The 24088-nt window shown below is 30.6% G+C and overlaps 10 protein-coding genes across 10 annotated transcripts; 5 read left to right on the top strand and 5 right to left on the bottom strand.

The window, feature by feature from the left end:
* Positions 1-54: 54 nt before the first annotated feature.
* On the bottom strand, positions 55-2973 carry MSH2 (mismatch repair ATPase MSH2; the record flags this gene model as incomplete). The annotated part of the gene is made up of 1 exon (XM_064860464.1): positions 55-2973. The coding sequence occupies one exon, from the start codon at positions 2971-2973 to the stop codon at positions 55-57; it is 2919 nt and encodes a 972-aa protein (XP_064717481.1).
* A 729-nt stretch (positions 2974-3702) lies between these two features.
* YPQ1 (cationic amino acid transporter) lies at positions 3703-4896 on the bottom strand (the record flags this gene model as incomplete). The annotated part of the gene is made up of 1 exon (XM_064860463.1): positions 3703-4896. One exon carries the CDS (start codon positions 4894-4896, stop codon positions 3703-3705), a length of 1194 nt encoding a protein of 397 aa, XP_064717480.1.
* A 591-nt stretch (positions 4897-5487) lies between these two features.
* Positions 5488-6450, bottom strand: TRM10 (tRNA (guanine(9)-N(1))-methyltransferase; the record flags this gene model as incomplete). Its single annotated transcript, XM_064860462.1, has 1 exon — positions 5488-6450. One exon carries the CDS (start codon positions 6448-6450, stop codon positions 5488-5490), a length of 963 nt encoding a protein of 320 aa, XP_064717479.1.
* A 550-nt stretch (positions 6451-7000) lies between these two features.
* On the top strand, positions 7001-7969 carry RFC4 (replication factor C subunit 4; the record flags this gene model as incomplete). Its single annotated transcript, XM_064860461.1, has 1 exon — positions 7001-7969. One exon carries the CDS (start codon positions 7001-7003, stop codon positions 7967-7969), a length of 969 nt encoding a protein of 322 aa, XP_064717478.1.
* Positions 7970-8336: 367 nt separating this feature from the next.
* On the top strand, positions 8337-10493 carry HMI1 (ATP-dependent 3'-5' DNA helicase; the record flags this gene model as incomplete). Its single annotated transcript, XM_064860460.1, has 1 exon — positions 8337-10493. One exon carries the CDS (start codon positions 8337-8339, stop codon positions 10491-10493), a length of 2157 nt encoding a protein of 718 aa, XP_064717477.1.
* A 448-nt stretch (positions 10494-10941) lies between these two features.
* On the top strand, positions 10942-11883 carry COQ3 (hexaprenyldihydroxybenzoate methyltransferase; the record flags this gene model as incomplete). The annotated part of the gene is made up of 1 exon (XM_064860459.1): positions 10942-11883. The coding sequence occupies one exon, from the start codon at positions 10942-10944 to the stop codon at positions 11881-11883; it is 942 nt and encodes a 313-aa protein (XP_064717476.1).
* Positions 11884-12535: 652 nt separating this feature from the next.
* Positions 12536-13828, top strand: WRS1 (tryptophan--tRNA ligase WRS1; the record flags this gene model as incomplete). Its single annotated transcript, XM_064860458.1, has 1 exon — positions 12536-13828. The coding sequence occupies one exon, from the start codon at positions 12536-12538 to the stop codon at positions 13826-13828; it is 1293 nt and encodes a 430-aa protein (XP_064717475.1).
* A 209-nt stretch (positions 13829-14037) lies between these two features.
* PWA37_003950 (3,4-dihydroxy-2-butanone-4-phosphate synthase) lies at positions 14038-14676 on the bottom strand (the record flags this gene model as incomplete). The annotated part of the gene is made up of 1 exon (XM_064860457.1): positions 14038-14676. One exon carries the CDS (start codon positions 14674-14676, stop codon positions 14038-14040), a length of 639 nt encoding a protein of 212 aa, XP_064717474.1.
* A 1483-nt stretch (positions 14677-16159) lies between these two features.
* On the top strand, positions 16160-19273 carry SDD3 (Sdd3p; the record flags this gene model as incomplete). Its single annotated transcript, XM_064860456.1, has 1 exon — positions 16160-19273. One exon carries the CDS (start codon positions 16160-16162, stop codon positions 19271-19273), a length of 3114 nt encoding a protein of 1037 aa, XP_064717473.1.
* A 116-nt stretch (positions 19274-19389) lies between these two features.
* On the bottom strand, positions 19390-22965 carry PKH2 (serine/threonine protein kinase PKH2; the record flags this gene model as incomplete). Its single annotated transcript, XM_064860455.1, has 1 exon — positions 19390-22965. One exon carries the CDS (start codon positions 22963-22965, stop codon positions 19390-19392), a length of 3576 nt encoding a protein of 1191 aa, XP_064717472.1.
* Positions 22966-24088: the final 1123 nt, after the last annotated feature.

Raw genomic sequence — 24088 nt, 5'->3', positions numbered from 1 at the left:
TTTAATATTAGGTCTAAATAGAATATTATTGCTCTTTGAATATGCATAATAGCATTATAACAACAAAGATTTTATATATTCCAAGTATTTATTGCCTTCTTCCTTTTCTACTTTTAATGCAATCTGTTTTAATAATTCCTGAATTCTTAATTGAGCCTCTTCTTCTTTCATGTTATCAACGGGATCAAGACCTTCAGCTTTAACTTCTGCAACCCATGACTTCAACAATTGTTTCAACATTTCATTTCCTTCAACCATTTCTTTTTCTGATAACTTCACTTTCTTTAATTCCTCATTACCTTTTTTAAGGTCTTCTAATTCGGCCGCTTTCCTCTTTGCCATTTTAACAATTTTCTGAGGAAATTGTACCACTTCTGCCACATGGATCCCAAATGATTGATCTGATACACCTGGTTCAACTTTGTATAATAGGGTAATGTCATCGCTGTCATGTTGGCTTTCAGCTCCTTGCTCAATATGCGCTATAACATTTAAGTTCTGAACATTTTGTAATTTATCAGCCAAACGTGTCAATTCATGAAAATGGGTAGCGAATAGTGTAAAGCATTCAATTTTAGTGGCTATATGTTCTGCAATAGCCCAAGCAAGACCAAACCCATCGTAAGTGCTAGTACCACGACCTAGCTCATCAATAATAATTAATGAGTTTTTGGTTGCATTTTTTAAAATAGAGGCAGTTTCCAACATCTCTACCATAAAAGTAGATACACCTTTTAATTGTGAATCTCCAGCACCTACTCTGCATAAAATTGCATCCACAATTGCAATTTCTGCTTCTTCACAAGGAACGAAACAGCCAATCTGTGCTAATAAGGTAATCACTCCAACCTGTCTGATATATGTAGACTTACCACCCATATTTGGACCAGTTATGATAAGAAATTCATTAGTTTTTGCTTCCATATTTACGTCATTGGCAATAAAGATAACTTCATCTTGCATTTCTACAACTGGATGACGAGAACCAATAAGTCTTGTCTTTCTGTTTTCTTCATCAAAACCATACATTTGTGGTCTTACATATTGAATTGGTGCATATGAAGATACATGAGCAAAAGAATTTAAGACATCTAAGTTTGCAAAGGTTAAAGACAGTTTTTCCATTACTGGAGTATATGTTAAGGTAATTTCAGCAATCTCTTTCACTAACGTTGCTTGTTGTCTTTCGTAATCCTTTTCTAACTTGGCAGTTTCATTGGCCACTTCCTTCAATCGTTTTGTACTGAAGTAAATACCAGCTTTCACAGTTGATAATTCAATAAATTCTTTATAATTTCTCAATTTTTTGGCATCATTACGCGTCAGTCTCATACACCAACCATGTATATGATGATTCTCCAACTTCAATTTCCTTTCTGGATCAAAATCTAAAGTATCAGCAGACTCTAAATGGATAATTTTAATCTGTTCCCTCAATTCATCTAATTTAGATTTAATCTCTGCTAATTCTTCATTGAATTCTACTCTGATCATATAATCATTATTTGTCTCATATGATTCTAAATCAATCGTGGTTTGAACCATTTCCTGTAATTTTGATAATGGCTCCATATGTTGCTTTAGGGGATTAATCCATGTGCCTTTAATTAAGTTGTTTACCAATCCATCTGCATCTGTTGATGTTTCTTCTTGAATATATGATTCCAGTAGTTCAATATAGTCTGGCATTTTCATAGAAAAATCGTATAACGTCAAAACATCTTGAAGACAACTACTACTTTGACTCGATATATTTTTATTTTTATTCAATCTTTTTGTGATACGACGAACATCAGGAACTTGTGGTAAATACTCTGTTTGTAACATTTGTCTTAGTTCAAACTTGTCCATAAGGAATTCAACCAAATTGTGTCTTTCTATTATTTTTGCTTTGTCAGTCAATGGTTGTTTTAACCATTCATTTAATAATCTTGTTCCTGCGTTAGTTTTACAATGATTTAATAACTGAAACAAAGAATTAATTTTATTAGTATTGGTGTTCCCATGAAAATGTGAAGAGGACCCAAATGAAGTAGACGATGAAAACAGATTCAACGCTCTTATCGAAGAAGAATCTAATTTAATAAATTCTTTTAAAGAATGGTTAACCAATTCATATTTACCCAGATTTGTTGCATCTGAAAGGATCTGTAAATATGATAATAATGCATTGCATGAGGACAAGGAGTCCTTTGAATACTTTTGTGGCAATGACATGACCAATTTATTATCAGTTAATTTAATCAAATCTGATTCGATACTTTTATCGTTAAAATCAGAATTTTTACAAAAAGTCACAGAACAATTACAACGATCAATGACATTGACGAATCTTTTCCATTGTGCCTGTTCATTATTCATACTCTCTGGTAAAATACATTCTTTTACACCTAATTGGATCAAAAAACTTTCTAAATTAGAAAACACTTCATTATCTAATAAATCTAGCAATCCAATTTTAAAATTTGTGGTGTCTATAAAAGTTATACCAATATTAAAATTATCATTATTACCATGGGATGATGTACCTACTTTCAAAGATGCAATTACAATAGATGATTCGATGTTATAATTGTTTAATAGATGATTAACTTGTTCAATATTCCCAGGTGAAGCCAAATTTAATAGTTTCCAATTCTTATCGTATATCTCAATTTTATAGCCCAGATCAAAGAGACAGATTTTTAATAAATTAGACAATATCTGCGGAGACATTGTCACATAGACAGTTGGTTCTTGAAAGTTTTTCCTTGTCATTGAATCCAACTGACAATCTTTTAGAACATTCTGAGTATGATATATTGTATCTGCAACAAATACAGCATCTGATCCAATGACTAAGTAGTACTCACCTTTATCTACAATTCTGATTGTGTTTAGTGGTTTTGAAGGCAATAGTTTCAAATAGTTTCTATAAAACCCTCTTTCTTCACCTGAATCAGCAAATTTTAAATCAGGTCTAATAGCCGACATTCTCCTTGATCTGAATTGAAAAAAAAAAAAGACAAAACTAAAAGAGACAGAGAATAAAGGAAGTTTTTATCGTAGTACTGAGGATATAATATAAACCGTGTTTATTTTGGTACAAGTGTTTTAAACGTGTGAGGTTAGACAAGTATAATGGAGGCATCATTAATAGAGTACCTGTAATGATTATTTCACTTTTAAAGGATATTTGATATCTTTTTTATGATTTTCTAGATTTAGTGTTTCCAAAAAAGAAAGACGCGTGAAAACAGAAAAGTTAAAAAAATAAAATAAAATAAAATAAAATAAAATAATAAAAAAGAAAAGAAAAGAAAAGGCGAAAAAAAAAAAAGACGCGTAAAAGTAAGTTAACACACCCATACACCAACACGAATTCGGAATTAATCGGGTATTTTGCGGATTTGAGAAATTCCGTACATTTTTCAATTTCTTCTTAAGAATTGAAAGCAAATACAAAAAAATATACCTATGTGTTTATATTCAATATATATTAGAAGTATTGGTGAAGAGATGTTTAGTAGTAAATTATTAGTTGTATAATATATATACGTGTGTGTGTGTGTGTGTTTGTATATATGATTGCAATTATGAATGAATGAATAAATAATGGGGAAAGTAATAAGGGAGCAGGAGCAGCACAAACTAAATATAAAGATTATTATTATTAGTAGTAGTAATATTAGTATTAGTATTAGTATGATTATAATTAGTTATTTATGCATCTTCAATACCTGATATAGTTTCTAGGGTTTTTTCTGTCTTACCTCTGCCATAAAGGAAAAATTGACCAAAGATAATGAAGTCCATGATTAAAGTACCAGAACTACCAATCAGCCAAGATGCGTTAATTAGTAAATATTTTGGGTCCAATGAAATCGCAATGACAGAGGTAATAAAAGTTGTATTACCTAGACATGCAAATAAAAAGAACAAAAATGAGATTCCCTCACACGATTTTCTTTTAAAATTTAATAAAATCTGTGGTATCCTTGAACCCAGATATAGTAATGCACTTAAATAACCAAAAACTTGTGCTAATATGTTAACTTCTATATCATTTGCATTATTTATATGAAGCAAGGTATCAGTGTCACTATTCGTATTATTTTGAGATAATGAAAAAATCGAAAATTTAGATTTAATAATATAGTTAGAATATGTGATGGTTGCATTATAAATATTCTTCTTGTTATAATAATTATTGCAGTATGGAATATACCAAGATATAAAACCTGCAAATATAACTAGCGATACGATGATGATATCATTTAAATAGTTACCCTTATCCAAACTTTGTTCTAGTTCAATTCCATTATCATTAGTGTTGAAGTTATTATTATTGTAAATGTTACTGTTACCTTGATTATTTATAGATTCATTGTTGTGTAGTTGATTATCTAAGGATTGATAACTATTTGAATGGGAAGCACGTCTTGAAGGGATCAGTAGAGGTTGATCCTCGTGAAAGACGTCATGTAAAACATTTTCGTTAATAGGAGTAGCAGGAGAGAAATGGATTGGATCGATATTATTAGATGAATGAGCGTGATTATATTCTGTGCTATTGTTAACATTAGTTGTGGTATTAGTAATATTTAATATTGGATCCATTGAAGAGCTTCTATTATACCAAAGACATTGAATCAAAAGTATAATGTCAGCTAAAGTATAATATGCAGCTAAGATGATCATAGTAACCAATAAATGTTGCATCATTGCACCAACTAGATTGAAGACATCACCCGCCAACCAAAGTACAATAAATAATAACGACAACCCCTCTGCAGAACTCCTGTAAAAATTCTCATATATCTGTGGTACAAAAACTATAACCCAACATGCAATGGATATAGATCCCATTAAACCTGAAAAATTTTCATTATTGAATACAATAGGTGCCAGTTTCATTTCTTTCTTCTTTTTTTTTTTTATCTACTCTATCTTATCCTCGAATAAGAATATACTCACGATTTCGTTCGTCGATTAACCCTTTATCAACACGATTTAGCTAATTGTTAAGCTTCAAACTTGTATACATACTTGCCCACATACATACATACAAATATATAGATAGATAGATAGATAGATAGATTTATGGATATATTTATGAGTGTATAGAAGCTTGTTAGTTTGATCACTCTTATCTCTTCCATTTCAAAGAAAAAAAAAGTTAGTCATTAAAGCCTGCTTATTGTTTTTTGTTGTTAATTCCAGTGAAAATTTTCTATTTGTGCACATGAAGAATAAATGAAAATAAAAAAAAAAAAAACAGAAATTCCGTGGGGAAACGAAAAAAAAAAAAAAATTCAAAATGAAAATGAAGAAAATAAAAGAAAACACCCATACATCTAAAACTCTTCATTTGCCATTGAATCTTTTTATTTATGTATTTTATTTACTGTTGCTACAAAGTTAGAAGGAATTGGCAAACATAAACACAGCAGTAACATTACAGTAGCTTATACACACGACTACTCCATTTAGCTGGCGGTCTTCTTTTTATTCTCCAGCCGTACCTTCCATCTCTTGTTTATTTAATGTCCCTACTAGATCAATTTTTCTTTGTGGCAACACTGTCTCCATGGATTTAGCCCAGTCTCTTGTGTCTGCATACGATAACATCAATTGTACTACGTGTGCCGTGGTCAATACCTGTCTACCATTTAACTTAATATATTTATCAATTGGCAATTTTTTGGTTGGAATACCAAATTGTTTAGCTCTATTCAGACACAAATCTTTATATCTATTCTTATCCACAATACCACCTATAATATATGTCATGTCTGCTTCTAAAGTCTCTAATTCTTCCTCTGTATCTGCTGTCAAGTAAACAGTCCTCTTTAGGTCTAACTGCCTCAAGTATTCATCACTAGTCATCAAACCCTCATTCTTATTCTCATTTTCATTCTCATTCCCTTTCTCTTGTTCTTGCCCTTCTACGGGTTCTTCAATAAATTTGAAATGATTCCAATTCTTATGGTTACTATTGGATAATCCATTTTCAAATCGTTCTTTTAGTCTTTTGTTGAACCCAATGATTTTAATCTCCGAATATTTATTAGCACGTTTATTTGCTGCATACGCTCTTGTTAATTGAGTAGATAACGATACAATTTCTCTATCGTTCATCAGCTCATCAAAAGAACAATCGATAATCAACTTCATGCCGCTGTCTACCTGGTTCACATTCACCTTAGGTTCTCTGATATATTCACTTGGTATTTCTTCACCACGTTCAACATACGATTGAATCAATCTTTGACGGTTCTCCTTGACTCTTTGTCTCTTCACTTTACGTTTCTGACGGTATTCTTCCTTATTTAATTCCCATTGTTTTCTTTTCCATATCTTTTTCCATTGATTCTTTGACATACCTTCCGGTACCGGTGGTAATTCAATCCTTTTAATGGTTGAATCTTTTTGATCATTATTTTTAGTTTCACTTGTTGCATTCTCCATTTCTCTTTTCCTCTCCCTCCTTATTTTTATTTTTTGTTTTCGTTTTTGTTTTTGTTTCTTTTTATTTCCTTATTGATTTATTTCCTTATTTCCAGAAAGTTACCTTTATATTATCTCTTTCTATTCAACATATGTACAGCTATGTTTGTTTTCTCTGCTTGCCTTCATTTCTCATTCTTCTATAGTTCTCAAGATGATTAAAATAATAATAATAACAACAAAAAAAAAGAAAAAGAAAAAGAAAAATTTTTATTTTCTTTCTTTCTCTTCCCCTTTTTATTTTCTCGCTTTTTAGATGTGTAAATTTTTTATTTGCTTTTTTTTATTCGAGCCTCGGCAGAATCTCTTCACTTAAATTAATAATACTTAATTAGCTAACGAGTTAGTCAAATCAGTTAATCAGTATATATATATATATCAAAGAGTTGAATTGACAGAAATACTGAAAGGTTGGTATTGCATGTAGAAATTGACCATCAAAATATAAAAGAAAGAATAACGAAAAATATATATATCACTATATTATACACACACACAAGAAGAGAGAAAGATGAAGTTGGAGTTGCCATGGGTTGAAAAGTACAGACCACATACTTTAGATGATATTGTCGGTAACGAAGATACAATTGCTAGATTGAAACAGATCGCCATACATGGTAATATGCCAAACATGATAATTAGCGGGTTACCAGGGATAGGGAAAACTACCTCCATCCATTGTTTGGCCAGAGAATTACTGGGTCCAGATTTGATCAGTCAAGGGTCTGCAGTGTTGGAATTGAATGCGTCTGATGATCGTGGGATTGATATTGTTAGAAATCAAATTAAACAATTTGCCCAAAAGAAAATTCATTTACCGCAGGGGAGACACAAGATTATCATTCTTGATGAAGCAGACTCGATGACCGCAGGTGCACAACAAGCTTTGAGACGTACCATGGAATTATATTCTAATTCTACTAGATTCGCATTTGCTTGCAATCAATCAAATAAAATTATTGAACCTTTACAGAGTAGATGTGCAATCCTACGTTACAATAAATTGAATGATGAGCAAGTCTTGAAGCGATTGATGCAAATCATTGAATTGGAGAACGTCAAGTATACAAACGATGGGTTAGAAGCATTGATCTTCACTGCAGAAGGTGATATGAGACAAGCTATAAATAATCTACAAAGTACTGTAGCTGGGTATGGTCTTGTCAATGGTGAAAATGTTTTTAAAATTGTGGATTCACCACATCCGTTGATAGTTAAAAGAATGCTAACTTCAAATTCCTTAGACGAATCTATCACTATCTTAAAACATGAACTTTGGGATAAAGGCTATTCTGCTGTGGATATTGTAACAACATGTTTCAGAGTCACTAAAACTCTGTATGAAATTAAAGAATCATTACGTCTTGAAATGATCAGGGAGATTGGGATAACTCATATGAGGATCCTGGAAGGTGTTGGGACCTATTTGCAACTGAATAGTATGTTAGCTAAATTATATAATTTACAGAAAAATATATAAAATGAAAAAAAAAAATAAAAAGCTCTTCTCTTATGTTTATTTTTTATTTTTGTTTTTACTTTTATTCATAGATTGAATATATTCTTTATCCAAAAAAGAAAAAAAAAAAAAAAAAAAAGAAAGAATTTAAATATCAATCAGGTTTATAGCATTATATATATATATATATATATATATTTCAAGTGACTTGTTCTTTTAAATACAAACCACTTTTTTTTATTTTTTTATTTTTTATTTTTTTAAGATAAGAATTTCTTATTTTGGATTGGAATAGACATCAAAATATAAATGGATCTCTTTAATCCGTCAAAAAAAGATATGAAAATATAAAAGCAAACAGCATAGCTTGGTTACTAAAGAAGGAACCATGACTATAAACTTAACAGCACAACAAAAAGATATTATTAACGTAAAATTGGAACCTAGAACAATTATAAATGTTGTTGGTGGTCCACAATGCGGTAAGAGTGTTGCTTTGGTCAATAAAGTAATCCACCATGTGATCAATAATAACTTGAGTCCAAATGATATATTGATATTATCCTTGACAAATAAAAATGTTGAAAATATAGTTCAAATCGGCAAGTTAACTGCAAACAATAATTACGATGTTACAATAAATTGGGATCAATTTAATGTGATGACCTTCCATGGATTAGCAAACCGAATACTGCTTTATGATAAAGGATATCCAACAAATAATATTTGTAACAATATTGTATCAGGTGAACATGAATGGAACCTACTGTACTCCTTGGCAGAAGCAGATTGGAATTATGCAAGTATTACAGAAAGTACACATAAGAAGAATCTTCCGAAACAGAATAAGAATAAAGGAAAATATTTGGAAAATATTATTAGAATGTATCAGAATAATTCCAAAAAATATCCCTTCACTTCTAATGAAGAATTATTGGCTCAAAACACTATTAATATTATGAATGATTGTAAAATTATGACCAATGAGGACTTGGTAAAAAATGCAACTGAAATTTTGAAAACACAACAAGTGGATTCTACTAGTAATTTAGGGAATATTCTAAAATATAAGCTTATCATTATAGACGACTCTCAAGATTTATATCCATTATTATTACCATTTCTTGAGCAAATGCTTAGATTAAATCATGCACAATTACTTTTATTTAGTGATCCAAACCAAAGATTGTATCAATTCATGGGGGATAACCTAGCCGTGATGAGACACTTATTGGGTATGTATGGTAATGATAAAAGCATTACTTTGAAGTTAGATCAAAATTTCAGTAACTGTCCGGAAGTCCTTGCTCTCGCAAAAAACATTTCATTAGCAGATCCAACCCATTATCTTAGTAATTGTCTATTCACCTTGAATACTGCTTCTAACATTAATCCACAAATATATAATTTCAATGACTCGTTAGATCAATTTGAGTTTATTGTTCAGGAAATTTCGAAAATAATGACTTCTGGTGTAACAAAATTCAGTGATATTTTAATTTTGTCTCAAACCAACACATATGTTAACGAATTAATAAACCACCTAAAGTTATATGGGTTACCATGCGAAAAAGTGTCAAATAAACCAGAATGGATAGATGATTTCAGAATCCAATTCATACTTAATCTATTAAAAATTATAGAATATGAAAAAAAGCCATCCATGAATTGTAATTTTCCTGTTTTAATTATACTCAGTCAATTAAAGGGTATTGGGAATAAAAGTTTGCAGACGTTATATCATTATTGTCAACAAAATAGGAATATTGATATATGGAACTATTTTTTAACAACCAAATTATCGGATTGGGATCCTTTCATATTTAAAAAGTCTAGAATATACAATTACTTATTGTGTATAAAGAAACATATTCCTGAAAGAATAGCTGAACTCAATACAACTGAAATTATTCAGATGATTAACGATATAATAATAGAGTTGGATTGCCCTTTATTCAAATATACTTCTGAAGAAGATCTAGAAGATTTTAAATCAAAATTTAAGAAAATGGTAAATACTTTACACTACTATGAATATGTTAAACCAGGTGATTTATCTTTAATTACATTTTTCTTGACACATTACCTATCAAGTAATATGGAAAATAAATCAAAACATCTAAACAAAATAAATATATCTACAATGCATTCAGCAAAGAGTCTAAATTTTCCTATTGTAATTCTAGCTAATCCCCCACCTAATAATTCGAGTAAATATTTCTCTATAAACACAAATATCCTTTACAGGAGCATAACTAGAGCAAAGCATTTATTATATCTAATAAATATAAATCATCCAAGGATTAGTCTAGAAAAATTCAAAAAAGTCCCAAATATAGGATTATATGAGCCCTTTTGGAGGTATTATTTGAATACCAAGAAGAATGAACCTCTGATAACAGCAAATAATCAAAGTTACCAATATAGTCTAAATAAAGCCCAGTCAAATCAAAATTTTATTCAAAACAAATTTGGTATACGATTTTTAACAACAACAGTTAATCCACTAAAATGTTCTAGTTTTTACAAAAGATTATTACACTAGAAAAGGCATATATGTTGGCTATTCTTTTTTTGTTTATATTCCCCTTCTATTATAATATACAAATATTAGTAATATCTTGTAGATTCTTATAGTGTTGTCGTATGTGCAATTAGGGTTGGGATTTCATGTTTATCATTATTCCAAACGAAAATCGTAACCCCTAAGAATTATATGTAGATGTGTAAGGAAAAATAAGTAACGACCTAATTTTTAAATAAATACATAGTGGTGAAAACAATAAGATGCAATAAATTTTTTTGTCTATTTTGTCTGAAATCAACGATAATGAATTTCATTACTACTCAATGGGCATTAGCAACAATCTTATAAGGAAGTTGTTCGAAAATTAAATACTGTACTTCAGAATTATATTATATATTAAAGTATTGTGAAATTTATTTAAGATTGTAAAAAAGAATAACAAGAACGGGAAGAAAGAAGAGACATTATGATTACTTCACAATTATTAAGGGGGACTAATAGTATAAAGCAATTAAGGGGATTTCCAATTATCAGGAGATTTTATTCTAATATGAACAGTTTCAGTAAAACTGGATCCTCTCAAGAAGAATTGTCACATTTTAAGGTACTATCAACAGATTGGTGGAATACAAATGGGTCACAAAGAATACTACATTTAATGAATTTAGCGAGACTTGATTTTATTCGAGACAATTTAAATAAAACGTTAAAGATTGAACATCAACAAGAGAAGGATATATTTATTCCAGGCTACGATTATAACCAATTTTTACCAAAGAATATATCGGAAATAATTAAGGAAGATTTAAACAACGAGCTACAAAAAATGTTAAATGAGAAACAATACTCAGTTTTGGATATTGGATGTGGTGGTGGTATTTTATCAGAATCATTAGCCAGATTACCATTTATTAAGAATGTTATAGGGATTGATTTGACACCAGATTGTGTGGATGTTGCAAAGGAACATGCGTCAAAAGACCCATTACTAAAGGATAAACTTACTTACAAATTATGTGATTTAACTAAAGTTAAAGAAACCTATGATATCATCACTTGCTTTGAAATGTTAGAGCATGTGAATGATCCATATGAAATTTTAAAGCATGCATGGAAGAAGTTGAATTCAAAAGGTATCTTATTTTTGAGTACAATCAATAGAGATCTGGTATCGTGGTTTACTACAATATTTGTGGCTGAATACATGACTGGATTAGTTCCAGTAGGCACTCATACGTGGAGTAAATTTGTGAAATCTTCTGAAGTTATTAATTGGTTTGATAAACATCAATTTAGGAAATATAAAGTCCTCGATTTGAAAGGAACTATGTATGTTCCTTCAAAGGGTTGGGTAAATCATGACTGTTCAACTGTCGGGAACTATTTCATGGCAATACAGAAATTATAATAACTGATAATGAATTATTCAATGGAATTTTATTTTTTTACCCTTTTAATTATATTTTTTTTAAATTATGCTTTGCCCATCGTGGTTATTTTATTATAAATGCGTGTATATCGGGTTTACTAATCTGTCATATGTCTTTTTTTTTTTTTCACCAAATTTACACAACCGTGTACTTATACACACAAGTTAATCATGTGAATATCTCAGCGGTATTATTTTATTGACTATTAAGTTTTTTCTGCATGTGTATATGATACGATCTTCATATTCTTATCATTTTCGTCAATATTATTACTCTTTTGAATGGTTTGCGCTCAACTCTCGAGAAAGTGTTAATAAAAAAGTATATTGAGAAAACACAAAAAAAAAATACGAAAATGGAAAAAATCCAAAAAGATGAAAAAAAAATTTTTTGATTTCTTTTCGAGATAAGCAGAATGACATTTGACAAGTAAAATAAAGAGATTAAATTATAATAAAGAATGCATATTATCGTCGAAATAATTACTATTTGTTATTGTAAGATGAGTTTTATTAATAGATATATGAAATAAATATATATATTTTTTTAGTTAACAAATTTACCATTAAGATACACAACAGACATTTATCATTGTATACTTACAAAAATCTGTAAAAATCTATAAACACCATGTCTGTCGAACAGGTTACCGAACAAGTATCTAAGTTAGAAACTTCTGTAAAGAAGGAACAAGTTGTGACACCTTGGGATGTTGAAGGTGCTGTAGATGAATCTGGGGTTGCACAGGAAATTGATTACGATAAATTAATTAAACAATTTGGTACTAAGCCAGTTACTGAAGAAACATTAAATAGGTTTGAAAAAGTTACTGGCCACAAGCCACATCATTTCTTGCGTAAAGGTTATTTCTTCTCGGAACGTGATTTTAATAAAATTTTAGATCTTTATGAACAAGGAAAACCATTTTTCTTATATACTGGTAGAGGTCCTTCAAGTGATTCTATGCATATGGGTCATATGGTTCCATTTATTTTTACCAAATGGTTACAAGATGTGTTCGATGTCCCATTAGTCGTTGAATTAACAGACGATGAAAAGTTCTTATTCAAACACAAATTAACAATTGATGATGTTAAGAAATTTGCTAAGGAAAATGCAAAGGACATTGCTGCCGTAGGTTTCAATCCAGAAAACACATTTATATTTTCAGATTTACAATATATGGGTAGTGGGTTTTATGAAACTGTTGTTCGTGTTTCAAGACAAATCACTGGTTCTACAGCAAAAGCGGTCTTTGGTTTTAATGATTCTGATTGTATTGGTAAATTCCATTTTGCATCTATCCAAATTGCATCAGCATTTCCAAGTTCCTTCCCAGATGTTCTAGGATTACCACCAAAGACTCAATGTTTAATTCCATGTGCTATCGATCAAGATCCGTATTTTAGAGTCTGTAGAGATGTAGCAGAAAAGTTGAAATTCACTAAGCCTGCCTTGTTACACTCTAAATTTTTCCCAGCTTTACAAGGTTCAACTACAAAAATGTCTGCATCAGATGAAAACTCTGCAATTTTCTTAACTGATACACCAAAACAAATTCAAAAGAAAATTAATAAATATGCATTCAGTGGTGGTCAAGTGTCTGTTGAGTTACATAGACAGTTGGGAGGTAATCCCGATGTTGATGTTGCATACCAATACATGAAGTTCTTTAAGGATGATGATACATTTTTAGATGAATGTTACGAAAAGTACAAGAAAGGTGAGATTTTGTCTGGTGAAATGAAAAAGTTATGTATTGAAGTTTTGCAAGAATTTGTTAAAGGATTCCAAGAACGTCGAGCCAAGATTACTGATGAAGATTTAGAAAAATTCATGAAACCACACAAGTTAGTTTGGGGTCAAAAGGAAAGATTAGTTCCAGTTAAACCAAAAACATCAGCAAATCCAGGAAACAAATAAGATGTTAAAGCATTAAGGTTAAACAGAATTGACAGAGCAAAAGAATAAAGAATATAGTAGTAATTTGTTGTATTTTTTTGCTTGTATAGTGTTCTAATTTGTTTTTTGTTTTTATATTTTTTGTACTTTATTTTTGATTGTTGCAGATATAAACACATCTTTATATATATATGCTTATACAGACTTCTTTGGTATAGTAAGTCAAGAATTTAATGAGTTCTTAAATGTTGAGCCAAATCTTCAATTGTTATAATTGGTATATTATATTTCTTGCTAAACTCGAGACAGTCATTCAATCGCATCATTCCCCCCTGATCATCATCATTAATTAATTCCCCAATAACGCCTACGGGAGGTAAACTGCTCAATTTACATAAGTCTACAGCTGCTTCAGTGTGACCTTTTCTTTGTAACACACCATTATCATTTGCTCTTAGGGGACAAATGTGGCCTGGTTTTAAGAAATCAGTTGGTTTAGAATTTGGATCAGCTAAAGCTCTACATGTTATACCTCTATCATGAGCAGATATCCCAGTTGTAGTACCTTCTGCAACATCTACAGTGATAGTATATGCTGTACCATGTCTATCATCTGCATGTGATATGCACTTAACATTGTTTCTTATTAAAGGCAAGTCTAATCTATCAGCATATTCATTTGACATAGGCGCGCAAATGTAACCACTTGAATGACGGATCAGGAAAGCCATCTGTTCAGTAGTTATATTAGCAGCAGCAATAATCAAATCACCTTCATTTTCTCGTTCTACATCGTCCATCACTATGACAAATCCATTCTTTTGAAAATGTGGGATAACTTTTTCAATTGATGTAATGTGTTCAGACATTTTGTAGTAATATAGTAGCTGAAAATGTTTATAATTTCTTTTTGCTTGTGATATTTCTTAGTGTGATTATCTTACTTGATTTTTTTCTAGAAAATACCTTTCACTAGAACATAACTTCACATTTTTTACAGTTACAAGTATAAATAACATATATTGCACTTGACATGGATGACATGTTCTTATGGAATGAGTCATATGATAGTCATTAACACACTAAAAGGAAAAAAAAAGGACAGGTATGCTTTTTTTAAGATAATAGTGACACTATCATAGTGGCAATTACGAAACAATATCAAACTACTGTGGCTCGTTTGCATCAACAGCAGGTTACTTTTAATATGTCTTTTGTTCTATTATTCTATTAGTTTGTAATACCATAACACTTCTGTACAGTTAACTCCGTGTATTAAATGTTATATCCATCTAATCTCCGTTCGAGGGAATTCAAGATCTTGCAAAAAAAAAAAAAAAAATAAGGACAACAATACATAAAAAAAATAAAAAAGAGAGAGAAAATTGTGCCATTCAACTGAAGGAAAGTCCTCCAAAACCCTAACTAATATTTTTTTTCTATCTTTTCTTTTTTTTTGGTATTTACCAAAGAAGAAGGGAAAGTTCAAACAATTGAGGCCTTGTGTACTTACAGAACTTGTCACTGCAAGTTGTCTCGTATTTGTATATAAAGGCTGAATGTGTAGGGAGGGTTTGATGACACGATTCGATGCATCTGAGCTCTTCCCCAGTTAAGCCTAGTTGTTTTGCAATATATTTTTCCAATTTAAGTATGATGTACACTCCAGTGTTTGTCGCGATGTGCTAGATAATGTCTAGCGAGGGATCAGGATAGAGGGTTTTTTTCTTTTATCTTTATCTCTTTGTATCACACTAGTTGTTTGTTATTTCCTAGACTCTTAGAATTTATCAAATGATGATATAAAATACGAATTTTTTTTAGACGTTAGACTTCTGAATATAGAGAAATATTCTATTTAAAGAAGACAATCGTATAAATATCTGATTTAGATTCGTTATATCTGTTTATTCTTCTATTAAACTCTTGTTTTGATATCTAGGTGTTACTCATCGTTTTAATATTTTTGTTTCTTACCAGCAGACTTGATATATAGCGTAAATGAATATATAGTCTCCCCCTTTTATGACACTTTTGCTAGAAATCTTATTTAAAAAAATGTTTGAGAATGTTTTTGTTTTTTGTTTGTATTTTTGTGCACTATCAACATAAAGCTTTCTTGTTCAATACGATAAGCAATGTTAAAATTTTGAAATAAATGCAGAAAATTAAGAGTAAATATATATAAAATAGTGATACACTCAGGCATTAATTAGATATAAGAATTTGTTCTCATGTAAATCTTATTCCAACTAAGGAGATCCAATAAGCATTACCAATCATTAATAAATAAAGAACTAAAAATCCAGAAGGTTTGCTTGAGAAAGTTTGAAGATAAATAAAGAAAGAAAGATGACTTTCTCGAAGATTGTTTCCTTTGGTGTGGAATATGTCCCTGAATGTAGTATCACAAAATGGATATCAAAGAGAACTGGTTTACAATTAATCCATATTGATCATAAATCTTCTCCACTGATTCAAGGTTTTTTTGCTTTGGCTACAGAATGTCCAAATGATTCAGGAGCTCCACATACTTTAGAACATTTGATTTTTATGGGATCTGAAAAATATCCATACAAAGGATTTTTAGATACAGCTGGTAATCTTTGTATGTCCTCTACTAATGCATGGACAGCTACCGATCATACCGCTTATACTTTGACTACTGCTGGTTGGAAAGGGTTCTCCAAATTGCTTCCTGTATACTTAGATCATGTTTTGAATCCAACATTGGCAGATGCTGCATGTACAACTGAAGTCTATCACATTGATCCAGATGATTTAACTGATAAAGGTGTAGTGTACAGCGAAATGGATGCTATTGAATCTCAAAGTTGGTTTGTAACTAATTTAGCAATGCAAAGATTACTATATCCTCAAGGTAGCGGGTATAGATCGGAGACTGGTGGACTTACAGAGCAGTTGAGAAACCTTACAAATAAACAAATCCAACAATTTCATAGGGATTTATATTCAAGTGACAATCTATGTCTTATCATTATTGGTAATTTACCTCAGAATGAATTGCTAAGTACTGTTACTGAATGGGATAGTACATTACCTGAAAGAAGTCGAAAGGATAGAATTAGACCATTTATTGACAATAAATATTCACAGATCCCGGAATCAAATTCTCATGTTAAAGAAGTTAAAATTGAATTTCCTGAATTAGATGAAACTCAGGGTGAAATCTTGATGACATGGATAGGTGAATCTTATCTAAATGTAACAAATGATTTGGCTATTACGATTTTAATGGAATACTTCACAGAGACTGAATTGGCACCATTTGTAAAGGAAATTGTAGAGATTGATGATCCATTAGCCACTTCCATTGACTTTTGGACTGATGATTATATAAGAACCATGGTTAACCTTTCCATTCATGGTGTCCCGACTAAAAGGCTAGAAGAAACACGTGACAAAATTTTAAACATTTTATCTAGTCATACCATTGATATTAATAGAATGAAACAGGTTATTGATAATTCTAAGTGGGATTATATTATCAGAAATGAGAAAACACCGGAAAATACTTTGGTGACAACCTGTATTACTGATTTTTTATATGGTGATGACACTGGGAAATCACTAACTGCTAGTCTTGCCAATTTGAATGATTTTACTAAATTAAATCAATGGACTCAAGAAAAATGGCAATCATTGTTGACACACGTATTTGTAAATAATAAACCAGGGATAGTTCTAGGTATCCCAAGTGCAAAATTATATGAAAAAATTGACAACGACAATGAAATGTTAGTAACTACTAGAAAGAATGAATTTTCGCAAGAAATGAAAGCTATATTATTAGAAAATTTGACAAATGCCAAAAAACAAAATAGCCAACCAATTCCTAAGGAACTATTAGAAACTTTTGAAATGTCAAATCCAGCAGAAACAGTCTCCTTCACAAAGACACATAGTATTACACCTATCAAAAATTTTGAATTAAATAAGGATAATACTGATGGATTAACCAGAGAACTAATTTCTTTGAAACCAAATGATTTTCCATTCTTCATTCACTTGGAACACTTTCCTGCTCAATTCATTGAATTTCATTGTTTATTGAACTCAACTGTTATTAAAGATACAGTACTCTCACCATATTATCATGTATTTGATAGACTTTTTTCTATGCCAATGAAGTTGGAGAATGGCACTGTCATTCCTTATGAAACTGTTGTATCCAAGTTGAAAGATGAAACAATAGACTCTCAGATTTCCTTGGGTATCAAGGGAGTTTTCCCAGATTTAATCGATATTAGAATTAGATGTAAAACAGATCATTATGTGAAGGCAGTCAATTGGGTAAAATATGTTCTTTATGATATGGTCTTTGATGAAACTCGTGTTAGCATCCTATTGGAAAACTATTTAAATTCTATTGTTGAGTTAAAGAGAGAGGGTGATGTTATGTTAGCATCTTTAACAAATAGATCATTATACAAAGAAAGAAGTGTAAAGAAATCTGTGGACCCATTATATGTTGAGGATATTATAGTCAATATCCTGGAAGATATTAAAAATGGTAAATTTGATTCTGTAGTGTCTCCAAAACTTGAAATTATGAGAAATGAATTGAGACAACACTTTGACAGATTTCATTTGTTAATTCTGGGTGATATGGAAAAAATAAAGTCGGATTTGTACACTGCATGGATGCCACTTGTTAATTCCAATAAGGATTTTAAGACTCATAATTGTTCAAGTGTACCACCAGTCCCTAAGCCATTATCAATGGTTTCTGATTTATGTAAAAGCCTAAAAGGTAAAGCATACATTATAACTACACCTGCTTCTGAATCATCTTATATGAATACGTTTACAAATGTTAAGTTTGATATGAATTATAATCATCCAGACTATGTTGCAGTTTCCTTAGCTTCAGAGTATTTACAATGTGTCGAAGGTCCATTTTGGAGTGGTATTAGAGGTGCGGGTCTAGCATATGGGGCTAATATGATAAAGCAAGTGGAAATAAACGCATGGGGGTTTAATATTTACCGTGGTTCTGATATAGTCAAATGTTATCAAGTTGCTAAGGATATAGTAGAAAATTACGCCAATGGTACTGAACCTATTGATAGTCAAATGATTAAAGCCAGTATTAGCTCTATTATTAATTCAGTAGCATCTCTGAAAAATGGTTATTTTGCTACTGGTGTGTCTAATTTCACTGATAAATTCATCTTAAAAAGAGGGGCTGATTTCACTCAAGACTATCTAAAGAGACTTGAACAAGTAACAATTGAAGATTTACAAAAAGCCATTAAAAAATATTTAGTTAATCTGTTTGATAGTGATAAAAGTGCAGTGTTCATAAGTTGTAACCCCTCAAAACTAGATGTTATTCAAGAATTCTTTGAAAGTCAAGGTTTTGATATTGAGGTTGAAGAGTTGGAAGATGACGAAGAAAGTGAGGAGGAGGAGGAAGAACAAGACGAAGAAACAAAGTTTTAATAGATTAGTTGATATGCCTTTATATGTATATATTTTAAACATAATAACTATTTATATGGTTATATCTTTTAGAAGAATATTGAAACTTTTTATTCATCTTAATGCCTAGTATCAGGTCAATTGTTTTGGTTTAAGTTGGAATTTGCGGTTGAGGCGGAAGTTGTATTTGAGTGTGTTGATTGCCTTTCTTGATGTACATTTGAACTCAAACCCAATCCTAATCCTAATAATGCAGAAGCAGATGTGCTAGGTAATCCACTAACAAGTTTAGATGATGTAGGAATTGGTGATATAATGTGTTTTCTATGTTGTTTCTCTCTTGAATTAACGAAAGATTCAAACATTCTTGTACCTTTATCGGTATTAGCCGCTTTTAATGAACTGGAAAATGAGTGTTTATTCTCACCACTCTGCTCAGAAAACACTTTTTTTTCATGTGTAACAATTTTAGGGCTTGTTATTTTTCGTGTCTTCGATTTATGCACTAAGTTGGGACTTTTAACTATATTTTTTATTTTTCCATTAGATTCATCATTGATGCTATGTTGAGGAGAGTGTTTAGAATGAGTTCTTATCCTTTTTTCATTTGCTAAAGTTATACTTTTTTTAATCATCTTGAACCAGTTATCCACCTGTAAGCTTGCTACAGTGTTTTTAGATTCTAGGGTATTATTAAGGTTGCACAGTATAAAAGATTTGTATGGTGTTTGGATCACAAACATATTATTTTGTTGGTTCTTCATAATAATATCTTTGAATTCCACACCAATTTGGCATAAATCAATATCATATACCAATTCAAAATTATTTGAAATATTCTTTAGTTGTTGCTGATTTTTCACACAAATCAATAGTCTGCCAAAACTTGTTACTATAACAGTACGCTTATGAAATCTTTCGTGGAAAATATTAGCTTCTAAAAGAGTAGCATTTTTAGCTTGTTGAAAGAACTTTTTAAATTTTCCTGAAAAGGCACTGTTATGTGGTTCTTCTGATGATGTCAAATTAGATGAACTTGTAGGGGTTAGCGAATTTTCTAAATGTATATTATCAGTGTTTTCATCTGACATTACTAGAGCTAAGAATTCAAATGGCTGTCGATAATCATCTATTAATGTACTAACATCGATGTTACTGATTGAATAGTATTGTGATTCTGATAGTAGGGAGTCCGTGTATCTAAAACCAGTTATATTGCCCCCATTTCTGACAACCTGTGATAGTAGTGTTGGGCGACCATGATTAACCTCAGATGGTTCTGATAATTTTCTATTATATTTGCTTAATTTTCTATCAAGTGTTGTTGTGTCAACAATATTCAAATATACTTCTTGAACTTGTAGTATATGTTCTTCTATACTCCTTAAGAAAATAGACCACTGAATATCATGTTTATTCATGGAATGGTGAGAAAAAACTTTTGGTGAAGCTTTTGGTGAAACTTTTACAGAAGTTATCTTTTCAGTAATATTTACTTCTTTAATTGCATATGATTTTGAATCATTATTATGATTAGGCAATGATACTGTGGATGAGTTATCCTTAGTCTTTTTTTGATGCTGAGATAGAGAATTTATAGTATTAGTATGTTTCTTGCAAGATACTTGTTTGACAGAACCTGGTTTTAAGTTCTTAGTCAACTCACATTTTTTCATAGTATCTTCTACTTTTAGAAGAGGAGATGGAGAAACTAATACTGGATTATTCACTGATTGTTTTTTGGTAGACGGTATCGGTATAGTCGTTGACGATGACTCCTCTTGAGAAGATAAGTTATCATCATTTAAGTTTTTATTAGATGAAGATACAACACTACGGTATGATGAACTACTAATAATTCTTTTACTACTATGCACAGGCTTCCCCCCAGCATTTTTCATACCATTCTTTGATATGGCAGGGGATTTCTCATAAGATTTTTTTCGAATAAACTCACTTGAGTTCCTATGGGAAGAAGAAGGAGTCGTATTACCCATAGATGGTAGTGTATTAGTATCTTGAGGGTTTGCTACAGAGCAACCTGCTGTGCTAGTAAGATGTATATTTGATGCTGATGCAAACCTGTTTTTAGAATTTTCTTGTGAAGAATAAGTAGATGGAAGTGCACTTGTAGATTTTCTCATAGCAGTCGAGCCTTGTGGTCGTTTATACATTATTGGACCCTTTAACTCAGGGATTCGTTGCATTGATTTAGCTGTTACTTTATAGGCTGATAATTTTGGAACTGGGTTACTCCAGACAGAACCATCTTTAAAATTAACACTTTTATAAAAATGATGCTTCTCAATCTGAGGAATAGTGAGTCTTTGATCAATATGTTTTATTAAAATCCTTTTCACCAAATCTCTGATCACTGTTGGAAATCCAGCAGTAAAAGCATATTGTACTTTCATAACTTTTTGAAATGTGAGATATTCATTTGTTGCCTTGAAAGGTGGCTTACCTGCAATCATTTGAAACAAAATACAGCCAAATGCCCATATATCACATCTATAATCCACATAACTATCATTTAATAATTCAGGTGAAACATATTCTGCAGTACCAACAAAGGATTTGGACCTTGTTAATAAGTCATATCTCTTTGATGATCCTATACGTTCTAATAACTTTGCAGTACCAAAATCTGTCAATTTTATTCTCCATTCGCTATCTAATAGGATATTTTCTGGTTTAATATCTCTATGGATAATACCTTTTGAATGAAGAAAATTGATGGCGTCAATTATTTGTGCACTATAATAGCGAACTGCATCTTCATTCAATGAGCCATATTTTTTCAGTAATGATAATAAATCACCATTGGGTGCATACTCTAACAAGAAATATAGACTTGATTCATCCTGAAATGTAAAATATAACTTGATCACGGCATGTGAATTATTGACTCTTTGTAATGCATTTTTTTCTATGTTAACATATTTCACTTTCTTTTGTTTGATTAAATAGGCTTTATCTAAGACTTTTACAGCATACTTTTTGCCAGAGTCAATAGCAGTAGCCAATTTGACAGTAGAATATGCGCCATCACCTATTATATCACCAAATTTGAAATCTTTAATACCCTTTTTGATTATTTTTTTAGATTTCTCTCCTGTCTTTGGATTAATTATATCTTTAACAATTTTAGCTGCGCCTCTATCAGCCCATTCATCGCGTCTTTTCTTTAAATCAGGGCTTATTGTCATCCCATCTTCTGTGGTGTCTTGAGAAGAATTATCTTCATCTATTTCTGTTTGGTTATTGTTTGGTATCTCTGTAATTATATCGTTTAATTGAGTAGGAACAGTTTTATGTGCATCAATCTGAGATATATTTTGTTCATATTTTTCCATTCTTTGCTCTTCTAAACTGACTTTATTGTCTTGATTAAAAATTTCTATAAAATTATCTGTGTCAGTCAATGCTTTTTGAATATCATATATTCTGTACGATGACATCAATAAACTATTCATATTTCTATTAGATACACTTCTTTTATTGATTAACAAATCTGGATTTTCTTTATCGAGATTATTTCCCTCATTTTTTTCGTTAAGGGTTAAATTAGATAAGTCAAATCGTGTCTGTTCAGTCGAGTTGTTATGTTCTTTGACTTTGCTCTTTGAAATTTTAGACGTTAAGGTTTCTTCATCTGTAGGTAATAGAGGTCTTGAGGGATAATCATTATTAATTTGATTTTCGTAATGCATTATTGTAATCAATATGTTAAGATTTTCGATATACTGTTGTGGTAAATAATTAATATTAGTGAAACAAATACAAAAAAGAAAAAAGAAAAAATAATGCTAGAATTGTAGATCCAATAAGAATATTGTTATTTGACAACAGGTTAGATGGAGAATTTGAATTCCATCTAAATGTGACTAGTGGTATCCTTTAAAATATCGAATAAAAAAAGTAAAAGTTATAGGTAAAAAGAACTAAAAAAAACAAAAGAATTTGCTAATAATGGGTGAATATTAGTATTATTAAACAAGATAAATCTTTAAACTTGGAGATATTTTTTTTAACTTATGAAAAAAGAAGTTATCCGTTTAATTGAATTTTGTCGAGTGTTTGTGTAATGATGTATTGAGCTGTTGCGATAAGGGTTTGTTTGATAAAATATAACTTTAATAATTCTTTATAATGATAGGAATGTTTATATTGGTAAAAGTATTTGATTAAATAATGATTTCCTAATGAAAAAATTTAACTTGAAGATTTCAAACAAGCTGGCAAAATGAAAAATAATACAAACTGTTAGCTCTATTTTGTTTTCTAACTTAATTAATTAGTTACATTTGTATTCTTTGCCCAATTTTGTGATCCCCCCCTTTCCACAACATATCGTCTACAATGATACGTCATTTTTGAGCCGATTGCTTAATGAGGATGTATGGATTTATGTGTCAGTAAATTGTTATTAAATATAATTTATTCTTAGAGACAATGGAAATATATATAGATGCATCGATAACTGAAAATAAAGAGTCTTTGAGTAGATTGGTTTTATTTTGCTATATTTTGCAATAAATGTAGGTTGTAGTTGGTGTTTATCAAGCGTTTGTTTTCTTTTGTTTTTGTTTTTGTGCTAAGGTTGTGTACTTTTTATTTAGTCCCGTCTATTTCATGTATTATCATAAAAGAGCAAAGCTGAAATAATTTATAGAAAATTAAATAGTGAAAAAGACAGTTGGGTAGGTGAATGAAGATGTAAGATTATTATTAGAAAAAAAAATATGTCTTATTCAGATAGCTTTGTATATTTGTATAAATGCGTGTTATATTGTTATCCCTTAATGTTATATATTTGTGTAGAATGTAATATTC

This window comes from Arxiozyma heterogenica (genome assembly GCF_036370985.1).
Source record: "Arxiozyma heterogenica strain weizmannii chromosome Unknown scaffold_5, whole genome shotgun sequence".
In the NCBI taxonomy this organism is placed as follows: Eukaryota; Fungi; Ascomycota; class Saccharomycetes; order Saccharomycetales; family Saccharomycetaceae; genus Arxiozyma; species Arxiozyma heterogenica.
The sequence above is the reverse complement of the archived record's forward strand: the minus strand, read 5'-3'. Positions and strand labels throughout refer to the sequence as shown.